Source organism: Euprymna scolopes, chromosome 5, assembly GCF_053919585.1.
Source record: "Euprymna scolopes isolate OS-2025 chromosome 5, ASM5391958v1, whole genome shotgun sequence".
NCBI classification, from domain to species: domain Eukaryota; kingdom Metazoa; phylum Mollusca; class Cephalopoda; order Sepiida; family Sepiolidae; genus Euprymna; species Euprymna scolopes.
In genome coordinates this window covers 20467945-20482548 of record NC_136486.1, presented here as the reverse complement: position 1 = coordinate 20482548, position 14604 = coordinate 20467945, and the positions used below count along the sequence as shown (strand labels likewise).

Below are 14604 nucleotides of genomic sequence, written 5' to 3'. Positions count from 1 at the left end.
AATAAGAGTGTACTTAGGAGCAATGGCAGCTGAGAAGTGACATTACACTCCTTAAAATTCTCAAATTGAGGTCTCACCGTTGGATGAAGCGTTGTGTTACAAGGAATGTTTTAAGATAACAAAATAAGTTTGCTTTACATATAGCCATGAAGGATGGACTCCTAACATCAAAACAAACAAAATTCTTTGAATAAGAAAAATCATTTTGCACATTGGCTATGATCAAAATGCATGTTCCAAAAAATTTCATATAAATCCCTTCTTTTACCATTATTTCTGCATTTATCAAATTCCATTTTAATATTAATTCACTGTATTAATCCAGGTCTTCCACTGGCCACCTGTGTGCTTCCTCCAAGCAACGCATGATTAGGACCACCAACTTGAAGACAAATTCCTCATGGATTAATATGGTAAAGATAGACATGGAGCTGGTAGCTGGCCCCATCCTGTTTTTTTTTTTTTTTTGGTATTTGTCATTAGAACTGGGAATGGCCAAACTATGCCAAGAACTGCTGTTAATCAGCGAGAATGGACTGTCTTGACACTGAACTTATTTAGAGCCAGCTCAAGCCATTCCAGATCAATGTTGTTAAAGGTTAACCTGATCTGGTAACTTGTTCTAAAAATATATTACTCTATTAGTAAAATAGAGTTAAAAAATTAGTTAATAGATTTAGTTTTGGAAATTTGCCTTGACAACCTTCTAGATAAAAGAAAAAAAATATATATAAAGAGATTTTCTCTGGTCCCAAATAAGAGCCTGGATTAATGTACAATGTAACCCAGATGTAAGAAAGTTGCAGGGATCGAGAAAGAAGTCTCTTATATTTGGGTTACACTGTATATATAAAATCCAACATAATTAGAAAAATTATTATTTTGAAAGTTTCAATGAAATCACCTCATACTTTTCTCTCTCATAGTTGGTCCTAAATTTTTCTCATTTTTCCCTGCAAATGTAGACTTAGTCTTTTTCTTCATTATCCTTTGTATGCGTTTCAATCAACTGAGCAGATGTTACAATTAAAAAAGATATTTTGTGGAAGCAAGGGAGGGGGGGGGTCACTCTCTCTTTAAAGGTCCAAGTTTTGATGATCAACAACGGATTTAATGTTGGCAAAAAAAACAAAAAAAAAAAACGTTCTTCATAGTTTTTAGTTTTAAAATAGCAAAAAATAAAAGCTGAATAATTAAAGGTCTGAAAGTTTATGAGTGAATAGTAGAAAATCTTGATTAAAATCTTATATAAAAATGGATAAAGAATTCTTTCTCAAAAAATTAAAAAATATCAACAGAGGACGAATCAGCTTTGTTGTGTTAAACTATTAATTTAATTAGGAAACCCTTAATACTAGCCTTCATTTCACCTTGAAATCAAGTTTTTTTATGATTAATATAAATTTGCACAAAATTCCATTTTTATTTATATTCAGTCCTAATTTCTTCATTCTATAAGGACTGATGTATATTTATTTGTTTATTTTTATATAAATATATATCTATCCTCTCTCACAAAAGTTAGTAAAAAGCCACATATTTTTCTAATCTCCAGCCGAAACTATTTCAAATGGTCAAACCACGCTTACATTTTTTCTTTTTTTATAAACAAATTCAGAAAGAAATCCTGCACTCTAAAGAGTCAGTGTTTTTACATCATCAGAAATGATGTGTTAAAGTCTGTGTGTTTCTTCTAAAAAGAAAGGCTAGAGAGTCTACATAAAAACTGAAGATGCATTTATATGTAAAATTTTTTAGAGGAAGACAACAGAAGTGATTCTGAATCTCTAAGTCTCTCACTTCACAATTTACATACATTTATATAAAGAAAAGGAAATTCACTTCATTCTTTTCTTGCATCTTTGAGAAGGAGTTAGTTCATTGCTAACTGCTTCAGACACTCCTATTGGAAAATGCTAATGAAGTTGCTCAGGCATTTTTATAGGCCAGAGTGGACTTCACCTAGTGCGCTGTCTTTTCAAAACAGTACTTGACCATGTGTCTAACTTCCTACAGAGTAACTGAAATCCATAAAGCCAGTGGAAACAATTTCCTTAAAGATGAATTTCTGTTAAAGCAGCTAAAACCTTGGATACCATATAACACATAATTGATTGAAGATAAAACAAAAATAAAATAAAAAAATAAAAAAACTCATAGTAAGTAGAAAATAAAGTATTTGGTCTTTTCATGTCTATTATTATCTCGGTTTTCACCTACACATTCAGATCAATCACAATCAAGATAATGTTTCATGTAACTCACTATCCAAGGGCAACCATTTGAAATTTTTTTTTTTAATTGAAAAAAATAAAATAAAGAAAATAAAAGAGATTATCCATGTTGTTTGGCAAAATAGTTTTCTACTACTTCTGAGCCACGTTCTAATACAAAATATGCCTAAATTCAATTTATCGTTCCACTCCTTAATAAGCACCAGTACCCTATGACTAAACTTAAGTTCTAACATATCAATTTCTAGGTGAAATAAAGGCTTGTCAGTTGTATTAAGACAAACATGTAATTTGATTAAAAAATTTAATAATATCCTAATGAGTTGCTGGAAATTAATCAGCAAAATGGATTTTGGCAGAGTTTCATTGTCCCCAAACTTATTTTTTCTTAAAACCATGAAAATAAAGTTTAATTGTGGGAAATTTTTTTTTTTTTTTAATAATTAAAAATGGTGAATATCAAGGAGGCTAATTCCTAATTTTATCCTTAAAAAGAAACCGAGTTATCTCCCCTTCTTAATTAACGAGAAAATTAAATTTGCTAACTGCTTTCTACTATTATTTTTTATATAATAATAACAATGAAAATCTGGCGAAATCCACTTGACTATTTCTGACCAATAATTAAGATATTAGTAAAAAGATGAACAAATGTCTTTTATGAAAATGAAATTAAAAAAAAAAAAAAAAAAAAAAAAGAGTGTAAGAAATGTTATTTTTTTTTAAGAAATTAAAACTTAAAAAAATCTTTAAACTTTACATTTTTTCAAAAGTAAAAAAAAAAAAAACAATTTTGAAAGAAAAACATAACTGAGAAATGTCCCTTTTCTTTTTAGTTTCTTTGCTGTCATTTTGATTTTAAAGAATTTTCTAAAATAATTGTCAGCCTTTCAAAAATAAAGATTGCAAAAGTCAAAAGTTTTGGTATTTTATCTGAATAAAAATAGAAAATTTGTACTCGAACATAAATTTTTCACAATGAAATGTGATAAATTATGTCCTAGAAAATGAAATAAGTTGGGAATTAAAATCTGTTTAAAACTTTATAAATTCACAATTCGTGAGGTGTATGTTGTTTAAATAAGTTCAATTTAATTAGGAAAAAAACAAAAATAAAAAACAAAAGAACATGATTCTATCTGCAACACTTTCATCATAAAATGGATATGGACGATATAGCCATTGTAAAATTTTGAAAAATACTAAAATATCCACCCCCTTCTCGTAAAAGGGCAATAATGGTATTTTAAAATCAAGATTTAAAAAATTGAAGTGATTTAATTTTTACAATAACATATACATCAGAAATTATGAATTTATTCAAAAAGCGGAGTGGGGTAGAAGAGGGCTTTTTATAGTTAAACTACAGTTAAATATGTCCTAAGCAAAAACAAGGTAAATGTGCATTTCAGATGCGTAAATTAGACTTCAAAAAGTTATTTTTAATAGTTTTAATAGTAATAATGGAGCTTTTCATGGTTTTATTTATGTCTAATAATGTGTTTCTCCCCCCAAAATAATTTAAAAATATATCTTTCTATGGTTTTAAGTCTAATAAGTTATGCACTTGAAATCCAGATTTATCCCAAAACAGTATTACTTATGTCATTGCCATTTTGAAAATCACAATATATACAAAAATTACAAAATTTGATCAAGTAAATCATTTTTTATACATAAAAGTAATTTTTAATGGAAAATTGTATTTCGCTGTTTATTTCATACTGATAGTCAGAATACGGCCAAAAACAGGGAAAATTGAATTATCTCCCTTGTTTCTCCGAAGTTCACGCTACGTTAATGGTGGCTATTGATTCTTACTATAATATCTATACATTTCTTTTTAAACTAATAGCAGATGTTCTATCAAATTTCGTAAATTTGGGATACATTACTATTTTCGAGATGAGAATTACATAATATTTTTGCTTAAAAAGGATATTTTTTTTTTTTTTAAATACTGCTGTAGTTTAACTGAAGAAGCACCACAAAATTTGAACCGAACTAATTTTGGCAATTATACATTTTAGGTTTTGAGAATTTTTTTGGTTTTCCTGTTTAAACAAGTTTTCAAAATTAAAATAAAATATTGTTATCAAAAACTAAAATGTACAAGTGGCAAGTTTTTCCAAACTAAATCTAAAACTTATTTTAGGTATTTAAAAAAAATAAAATAAAGTTCAGTTCAAATTCTGTAGAAGCACTTCTAGATCAGCAGTCAGCACCCATGTCTGCCAATATTAGCTCAAAATCCTATAGAGTTACAAACAACAGAAAGACAAACCACACAAAATGAAATCAAGGTTCTTGAAACTGAAAACCTTATTTTGTTTATATTATTGCATCGTATTTTTTAGAATTATTTTTTTAAAATTTTGTTTCGTATTCGACTTAGTTTTTTTTATGAAATTAAAAGAATTATTCACCTCACAAGCAGAAACGCTACTTGCAGTTTAATCAAGACATTAAAAAAAAACAAAAAAAACTGAAAATATCGAGAGAAAAAAAAAGGGGGGGTTATATTGTACGTATCCGTTATGGAATGAAGTTCTCCGGGGGAAAAAAACTCAAGTTGATAAAGTAGTTTTATTTTTACAGCCAAAAAACAATTTATGATACCGAGCAGAAGCTAGTCATATTCCGATTTTTAAGAAGAAAAGCTAGTATTAAAGATGGGGAGAGAGTGTCGGCGCTTTAAACTGAGTTATCTCCCCGTGGGTGTGGTCAAAACATTTAAAGATGGTTACCTTCATTGCGCACTCATAAGAACGTGTTTTTCTACTGTAAAAAAAAAAAAAAAAAAAAAAAAAAAAAAAAAAAAAAAAAAGTGAATTTTTTTTTTTTCGGAGATCTTCAGTCCAAAACGGATACGTGCATTAACCTTTTTTCGATGTTTTCATTTTTTAATGTGTTGATTAAACTGTACAAATACCGCAGAAACAGTTTGTGTGTGTGTGTGAAAAGTATGGAAATGGAAAAAAAAAATAAATAAATAAATACAATTTGATAATGTTAATAAAAATGCAACAAATTGTCAACCAGTGGGTTCATGCTTTGTCTGAAGCGATTTCCGTAAAAATATCACAATAAAATGCAATATAAATAAATCAATGTTTTTTCCCCGTTTTACGTTTCACAGAAACCCAGGTTTCACTTTTTGTGGCTGTGTATAAGATTGGAAAATAAAAATCTTAATATCAACAAAACTACTTTTCTGTCCCAAATTTAAAATTAAAGATAGAAAGTAAAAAAAAAAAAAGTTGGAAAATTAGTCAAAAGCTATTTATTTCGGTTTACCTGCTTGTGTGACCTATTTACGCTAAAAACAAGTAATAGCAGGTGAAGTTACCGTAAATATTGGTTGTGAGTAAAGTTAGTATTAGGAAACTAAACATTGTTTAGTGAAAAGAAGTAATGTGACTAACTGGTTGTCCAATGGTTATTTTGCTCAGAACCGATATTCACGACAACCGGTATTTATGCAGAATACGGACCGTGCTGAAATACTAACTAAATATACTTATTTAAAAACACATTCTTAATATGGGAGGGGGCATTTTGTAATCATTCTATATTTTCAACTTCCAATATAATAAGCAAAAGATACGGTAAAACTAACTTGAAAATCCTATATATAAAAAAAAAAATAGCACGGTCCGTATTCTACACGTACACAACAATTTAACATGCTTACATATTTAATGACGCAAATAGATCACAAATGAACAGCAAACAAAAATAAATTGTTTGGGGTAAATTTCCCAATCGTATTTCATTTAAATTGGGCGCTAGTTCCAATGACTAAAGAAATAAAGTTATTTTGTTGCGGATAATTTAGGACGCTGAGACATCTGCAACAAAGTAAACTTATTTCCTTAGTAAATACTAGTCATCTTCCCTAGATAAAACCCGTCTTCCAAACTAGCGTTCGTATGTCATCGATATGTAACGGATTACCCCAACTTGAGTTTTTTTTTTTTTTTTTTTTGACAATTTTTATGACATCTAAAGAAACCTTCACGAAAAATCCGTTTTAGTTTCATTAATTAATCAATCAATCTGATTTGATCTTTATGTCGGACGAATCGTGGATTCTTTTTGATTTTGCGATCAAATTTCGCTTTCAACACACCGGAATCCATTTGATAGCCTTCACTCATATATTCGGCGAGCACTTTTTTGCGCAATTTTTTCTCAGACATTGAGTTTTCTTTGCTTTTTTTGAGCAAAGTTAAAATAATCTGTTCCCAATTGAAATGTTTGTTTGGTTTTTTCTTCGGGGGACGAGCATCTTCATCATTCTCTTCCTCCTCTTCTTCTTCATCATGGACATGATTCGGATTCGGTTCTAAAGGAGGCAAACCATCATCATCATCTTCTTCATCATCAGCATCGTCTTTTTGTTTTTTGTGAGATTTCTTTTTCTTGGTCCCATTTTGTTGTTCCGCATTATTAACACTGTCTTCTTCTCTTTTCCGTTTCTTATCTTTCTTTTTAGACAATCGATTTTCTTCCCTCTTCTTCCTCTTCTTATCAACTTCATCATCGTCAACATTTTGATCATCATCATCAGAATTATGCTTTCGTTTTTTGCCACGATCTTTCTTTTCAGTCTTATTTTGCTCCCTTCGTTTCTCTTTTTTCTCTCTTTTACTCATTTTATTCTTCGTCGCCTTCAGTTCTTCTTCCTCCTCCTCCTCAACTTTTTCTTCAGTCTCGTCAGAATTATTATCTTTATTTTCCTTTCCATTTGGTTGTTCCTCTTCTTTTTTGGATGGCATTGATGACATAAGAATATCCCAAAGTGCCATTCCCAATTGAGGATCGAATATTTTTAAACTGTTTTTAATAAAATTCAAAAATTTTGCTTGCTTTCTCGGAATATTCGGATAATCTTTCATTCTCTCGAGCAATTGCCGCAACCTCGGGGAAGCCGAGCTGCTCTTGATGGCTGTGTCAACCTGTTGAAGCCATGTATCTTGCTTAACCTCACCCTTGTTCTGTCCTGGTCGGGGTTTGTAATCCTTACCGGAATATTTCTCTTCTTCACTGATACACTTGATGTGTTCTTGATAATCATCGTTCCAGAATTCCTTACTGCAATCCATACAAGACACCATATTCATCCGACATCGGCTATAATGTTTTTGGACTTGATTCTTTTTCAATGATTCGCAACAAACTGAACAGCAAAAAACGACCATGCTGGATTTTTTTTTTTTTCAAAAGTGAGAAAAGTTTACAAAACTTTTTTCTTTTTCAAATTAAAAGATACAAATGTCGATAGACAGGTCTATAAAAATGATTGCAAAAATATTATAAAATATTTTAAAAGTTCTTTTTTAAAAAAGCGACTTTTTGATAAATTGATTTATAGACGCGGTAACCGTTGAAATTTTAAGCGGTGTAACGTAACAATAGTCCTTCCTAAATAATTTATCCACATTTCTCACGTGTATTTCAAAATTCGTTATTTTAACATTAAATTTATATTTTTATGGCCATAACATTTTTCATCTGTGGAATGATTTTTTTTTTTTTTTTTTTAACTTTGGTTCCATAAAAATTGGAATCATAAATAAAACCGAGACAAGTAAGTTCATATTTAAGTAAGTTCTACGCCGATGAAAAAACAATTAAATATAATTACGCACAAAATATATAATTTTTTTCTCCACAAAGAAAATAAATTTGAAACTGGAAGAAAACTAGGATTAATTTTTTTTTCTAACTTTAAAAACGTTCCTAATCATCATCATCATCATCATCAATGAATGTAATAAAATTCGGTTTATTTACGCTTAAACCTGTCATCCAGAATTTTTAACCAGTTGAATATATTTTTATTAAAAATGTATTTTTACATTTTTGTAATATATTTTTACATTTTTAAAATAAACTTTCTAAACATTTTGTACGAAAACATTTTTTATCTAAAATACTCAAACCGGTGTACAATGAAATAATTTCCCCTTAATTGTTTTTCTTCTCAACATGTTTTGAAAAACAAAAAACTATTCATTTCCGTGCGAGAAAGACAAACATAAATTAAAGTAAGTTTCATTATTCTTTAATTTTTTTTTAAACCGTCTTTACATAATTTTCTTTAGTTTCCTTACGTTGTTTTGAGATGATGAAAAAAATAAAATATTTATTTTAAGTGAGTTTATAGAATCACTCTCATCTCTAATCGCATAAGCTTAACATTGAAGACGGGAGTAATTCTAAAAAAATACGGGCACTCTTGCAGTTTACGGATTGTGTTATTTTTGGCACTTGTGCATTTCACCACACCACCACCACCACCCCAGCTATTTTTTTTTTTTTTTTTTTAAATTTTATTTGAGTAGAATTCCGTCCGGGGCAAGAGAAGAGTTAACAAAGTCTGCCCTCTCTCCATGTTAAGAATGGTTATCTAAATTTATCGAGAGAATGTTAAAATGCACAAGTGCCTTATTTTTACAAAGAAAAGTCTTCATCAGGTCTGACACTTTTTGGGGGGCACTTGTTTGGTTTAATGAAGACATTAAAAAATAAAGCTGAACGTCTGTGTGTGTGTGTGTGTGTTTTTTTTTTTTGTTTGTTTTGTTTTTTTTTACATGGGGATCACCACTTATCAAGGTCCGGAAGCCACTCGGGGATAAGGGTTATTTTGTGTACAATAGTTAATGGGATAATATCGTAGCAATAGTTGGTATTGGAGATTTGATAAAGTGTCTTACTTAAGGGGGGCGATTAATCAGGAATTTGTATATGTTGGACTTGAAGACGTCCAAGTTGTAGCCAGGTGGAAAACAGGCAAACGGAAGAGAATTCCACAGGCGTGCACTTCTCAGAAAAAAAGCTATGTTCATGGAATCTACGTTTTGATTTAGGCACAGATAAAGAGTGGGGGAAATTACTGACAGTGATTTCAGCTAGATGGGTGTTTTGGCGAGGGGGTACCAGAGATTGGAGCTTGAACGAGCACTTGCCATGGAAATAACGATAAAACAAAGACAGGCTCACAACACAACGTCTCTTCTGTGGGAGAGTGGTTGCAGGGAAGAGAAGAGAGCATTCCCCACCAAGCCACGAAGTCTATTTTGTACTTCGTCAAGGCAGGATAGGCTGTTTTTTTAAGCTCCAGCCCAGATTTGGCAGCAGTACTCCATCTGTGGATGTACTTGGCTTTTATATAGATAGAGAATTGCATCAGTAGTGAGATATCTTCTGGAGCGGTAGAAGGATCCCATCATTTTCCCAGCGGCCTGGGTAACAGACTTGATATACGTGTTCCATTTCAGATCAAGAGTAAAGGTCAAACACAGGAGCTTGTCAAAGCATGAAGCCTTCCCAAGATGAGAGCCATCCATTTTAGTTGATGCTAGATGAGGAACAGAGCATTGATGATGTAAAGTTAGGAGCTTGGTTTTAGATGCATAAAAAGTAACCAGCCACCTCTTCCCCCACTGAACCATGCGCTCAAGATCAGAGGAGAGGGAATCAGAGAGAACTTTGTCATTTGATGTGTTGCTGTAGATCAGAGGAGAGGGAATCAGAGAGATGATGAATCAGAGAGATGATGTGTTGCTGTAGATGGTCGTGTCATAAGCATAGATGTCAATTAATGATTTAAGTATGTATTTTGGGATATCATTGATGTAGATCAGGAAGAGAGTTAGGCCCAGGATCGACCCCTGGGGGACTCCAGCATTAATACTGTGGGCCTCTGATTGCTGACCATCAACCACTACTCTTATGAACCTATCAGAGAGAAATGATTTAATTATTGAGAAAACATTTCCAGTTATACTGTAGGTGGAAATCTTGTGAAGTAGGCCCTTATGCCAAACCTTATCGAAGGCCTTTGATATGTCAAGAGCAATTGCCCTAGAAAGGAAGCCTTTGTCGAGAGATTCACTAATCCTATGGGATATAACTGTTAGCACATCAGCTGTAGATCTAGTAGAACGGAAACCATATTGCATGTCATTAAGGAGGTTATTTCTGCTGAGGTGGTTGACTACTTCTTTATTTAATATGGATTCCAGTAACTTACTCATGACACACAAGAGACTTATTGGTCTGTACTGAGAGGGAGATGACTTATCACCTAAATACAGGGCATACTGACGAGGTTTTCCAGGGTGTTGGAAAGCACTTCTCCTTAAGGCAACGCTTAAACAGTTTTGTAAGTATGGGGGCAAGTTCGGGTCAAAGCTTTTTCAACACTATAATTGGAATGCCGTCTGGGCCAGTTGCTTTACTGGAATCAAGGTTCTTGATTAGTTTGGCAACCTTGTGCACAGATATTTGTATGTTGGATAGTGTGTTGTCTGTTGTAGGAGGAAATACAGGGAGTTGATGACCTTCGTCACAGAGGGTAGAGTTAGCTGCAAAGTTCTTGGCAAATAGTTTGGCCTTATCTGATGCTGATGAGATGACCTCAGGTCCATTGATGATGGTTGGGATAGAACGCACGCATCTGTTCAGGATCCTGTTTGCTATTTTCCAAAACTGGTGGGAACAAAGCCGCTGCTCAGCTACTTTGGATTTGACGGACTGAGCATATAGCTCTCTTGCATTTTTTTATTACTCTTTTACAGTGTCTGGTCACGAATAGGCTCCTATATGGTTGACTATTATAGAAAACTGATCACATATAATGATAGAAGATGTATCAAGACACAGGAATGGGTATGTTTGATCTGACATAATGATGATTCATTAAAACTGTGGGGTCTGCGTATGCGCCTGGTCCACAAAGTATGGAAATAAAAAATTAAAAAATTAAAAAAAAACGTTTACAAGTGTTTTTGATATAGATGTACATAAGAATACTTTGATAAGTATGTTTTAACTTAAATAGGAATGGTATAATAAAATTGTGGGGTCTGCGTTCACACCTGGCCTCCATAGAATGTAAATAGGCACAAACTTTAATAAAGACTTTTCATATCTATCTGCGTAAGTATACTTTGATAATTATGTTTCAGTTTGAAGAAATATGGTATAATAAAATTATGGGGTGTTCGTTCGCACCTTATCTCTATAGAATGGAAATATGTCACAAAGTTTAACAAGGTTTTTTAATATAGATCCACAGAATATTGTGATAAGTGTTTCAGTGTGAACTGGTATGGTATAATAAATTATGAGGTTTATCTATTTTATTTTTACTTTCATCATATTTTGCTTTGGTTTTGATACCCCCAAATTCAAAGCTATCTCTTTACAACCCGTCCTTTTCATAACCTATCATACTTTCATAAATCAGAGTCCATTTTCTGTAGGCTGTTTTTGAACCCAGTCAACGACGGGTACTTTTGCTTGTATATATATATATACATATATATATATATATATATATATAAATTGTATCCTTTATGGAATTAAGTTCCCATTTAAAAAATTTCACTTAATTTGATCAAATAGTTTTTTGTTTTTTATAGAGGAAAATCAAATTTTAATGAGATCGATCGTATCCCGCCATTTTGCCTATTTCGCAGAGGAGGAGGGGCGCCAAGGGAGATAACTCCAATCACAGCCTAAAGTTTCTCAAAATTTGACGAGATTATTTTGAAAGATGGACAGAAAAAATATCTAGATAAATATTTTAGTTTTTTTTCACTTATTTTACAGAGTTTCTCCTTTTTTAATCCTTTTTCATTTTGTCTTTTGTTAATCTAGTTTTCGTTTAAAGGCACCCTCCTTCTCATCTGCGAAATAAGCAAGATGGCGGGATATGATAGATCACATTTAAAATTTGGTTTTTCTCTGTAAAAAAAAAATACTTGATCAAATTAAGTGAATTTTTTTTTTTATGAGAACTTACTTTCATAACAGGTACATACAATATAATTTTTTTTCAATATTTTCTTTTTTTAATGTCTTTGTAGTCTAAAATGTAATTAAAAAAATTAATACAACCCTGTAGCAAGGCGCGAATCCGAAACCGTTCGGTTGCAGATTAGGAGTCTGCCAATGGGCTACATACATCCTGCCCATACCGACAGTTGGGTTACACCTGACGGCTATAGAAAACGGGCCGATAGGTTATTCGGTGTCAGTTGAGGAGGATTGCTCTTGTCACATGTTTCTGCGTCCGTGTTTGGGATCGTGTTCAACAGTGTTGCTCAGGATCGAGTTCTGTCAATTCGATGGTGTCTCTTTGGCAGACATGAGTTCTGCCGGATGCGCATTGGATTTTCATAATAACAACGTATTTAACTACAAGATATTTTGGCGGACAACAGATTATGGAATCCGGGAATCTGAGAGTGGGCAAAGATGTAATACCACCTTTTAGTGGAGAAGGTGATGTAGTTTAGTGGATAAAAAAGGTAAAATTGGTTGCTAAGCTACAGCACGTGCCAGATCTTTGCAGTTTTATTCCACTTCTTCTACATGGAAATACGCTCGCCCTCGATCTTGAGATGAGTAATGAAGACCAAGAAAATGCAGAACAGCTAGAAATGGAAGTAGTAACCGCATTCACTGAAGGGTCTTTTTTTTAGCCAATGAAAAACTACAATGATTCAAGTGGTAAGTGAATCAGTTGATGTCTACGACAATGCAATGGGCTAGCCGGATGCTTAGGGAGATGACTAGATCATATCAAACTTGCTTTTATAACGGGATTCCCAGATAATGTATCTTTGGCTCTACAACAGCTACCTTACATAGAGAGAATGGACGTCAGCAAACTGATGCCAACTGCACGGCTTTTAGTCAACAAAAGAATTTGAGAGACTGGGACATTGGTAGCGAGTGTACAAAGAAAGAAATAAGGCTCAAAAAGAGTCATCAAGCCTTCAGTGCTTTAGATGTTTAGGATCACACCTGAAAAAAGATTGCACAGAGATACTTAGAGCCAATATAATGTGCTACAATTGTGGAAAGTTTGGCCACATTGCTAGGTATTGTCCTCAGATTCAGGGAAACAGGCAAGGAGGGGAGCTTCTGCACCAAAACAGAATGAGGACGAAATATAGGTCTCTTCCTATAATAGAAGTTGTGGTGGATGATTCAATAATCACTGTGCTTGTTGATACTGAGTGTATCACCACTTTAATCTACTCAAAACTCATGAGTGGATATGGTAGGAGTGGCACAGTGAAAGCAATTGATGGGAAGGACATAAAATGTGGAGGAACCAGGCAAGTGAAGATAAAGTGTGTGGAGTACGAGTAAATGTGCGGGGGGGGGGGGGGCGATCTTGATGATGACATCATTGCTGGGATCGACGTCATAATTGGAATGGACGTAAAGATGCGAAGTGTAACTATAAAGAAAACTGAGGTAAAGTTTGGAAATGTATACTGTGCCATAGCTGCCCGTCAGCTGAATGTTTGCAAAATTAAGGGTAAAGACTTTGAAGCAAATTTCGATGGAGAGAAATAGACAGTAAGATGGAAATGGAAGGGAGAGCCTCCATTGTTACAGAATAGAGTGCAGTATTATAAGAATTCCCTGTAAAGTGAGAAAAATTTAGAATTTGAGAAAAAAGGTGGAAAGATGGACATCGGAAAATATTCTTTTTGCAATGGAAGAGAGAAAGAAAATGTGTGTTACCATTGATGACAGTGTTTCAGGCCACAAAAGGGAAAGTCAGGCCAGTGTTAGACTTTCGTGAGTTAAACTGTTTTGTGGCATGCAATGAAAAGATGAGAAAATGAGACAGTTGGTAGGAGGAAATGCCATTGTGAACGTTAAGTCTGCCTACCTGCAGCTACATGTGGCAAAGGAACTATGGCAGTGCCAGCTGGTCTGTTATAAAGGAAAAACATGGTTATATAAAGAAAAAACATGTTTAGGATTTGGACTTAATGTTACACCAAAGCATATGGCAGCCATTTTAAAAATGGTGTTAAAGAAAGGAAGAAAAAAGAAAGCAGCCATCGATTCATACATCGTTGATGTAATAGTGGATGTAACAAAGATATCGACGAAAGAAGTTGTCCAACATTTGAAAAGATTTGGGCTAGCAGCTAAATCGTCAGAATCCTTGGACGAAGGAGCGGCACTCTGGGCCTTAAGCTCATGAAAAATAGGATGGGAGTGCTGATGTTCACAAGAGGCAACGAGATCCCAGAGATGGGAGGAGAAATTAGTAAGCAGGAGTTATTTTCTATCTATGGGAGATTGTTGGAGCACTAATTGCTGGATGGCTGTGATTGGCATGCAGTTATGTGAAAAGAAGAGCAAGTGGAGTATACTGGGAGGGCAAAGTTGATTGCAAAATCGTCAGAGTAATGCAGGAGATTTTAGCTAAGGTAAAAATGAGAACCCTGTTATTGGAGCTTGGCACGTACTTGAAACGAGCATAGGAATGGTGTGATGATGCGAGCACTTTGCAACAGGCATCGTCATAGAGATTGGTAGTATG

At 33.3% G+C, this 14604-nt stretch overlaps 2 protein-coding genes across 2 annotated transcripts in view; one reads left to right on the top strand and one right to left on the bottom strand.

Annotated features, from left to right (window-relative positions):
• Window positions 1–5909: 5909 nt before the first annotated feature.
• Window positions 5910–7647, bottom strand: LOC145276727 (uncharacterized). The gene has a single exon (XM_080127943.1). It carries the CDS (start codon window positions 7436–7438, stop codon window positions 6281–6283), a length of 1158 nt encoding a protein of 385 aa, XP_079984069.1. The 5' UTR covers window positions 7439–7647; the 3' UTR covers window positions 5910–6280.
• Window positions 7648–8161: 514 nt separating this feature from the next.
• Window positions 8162–14604, top strand: part of LOC145276728 (tRNA N(3)-cytidine methyltransferase METTL6-like) — a 31872-nt gene continuing 25429 nt past the window's right edge. The window contains exon 1 of the mRNA XM_080127944.1: window positions 8162–8287. Coding sequence (XP_079984070.1) covers window position 8287 — 1 coding nt within the window. The 5' untranslated portion in view covers window positions 8162–8286. The remainder of the gene's footprint in view (window positions 8288–14604) is intronic.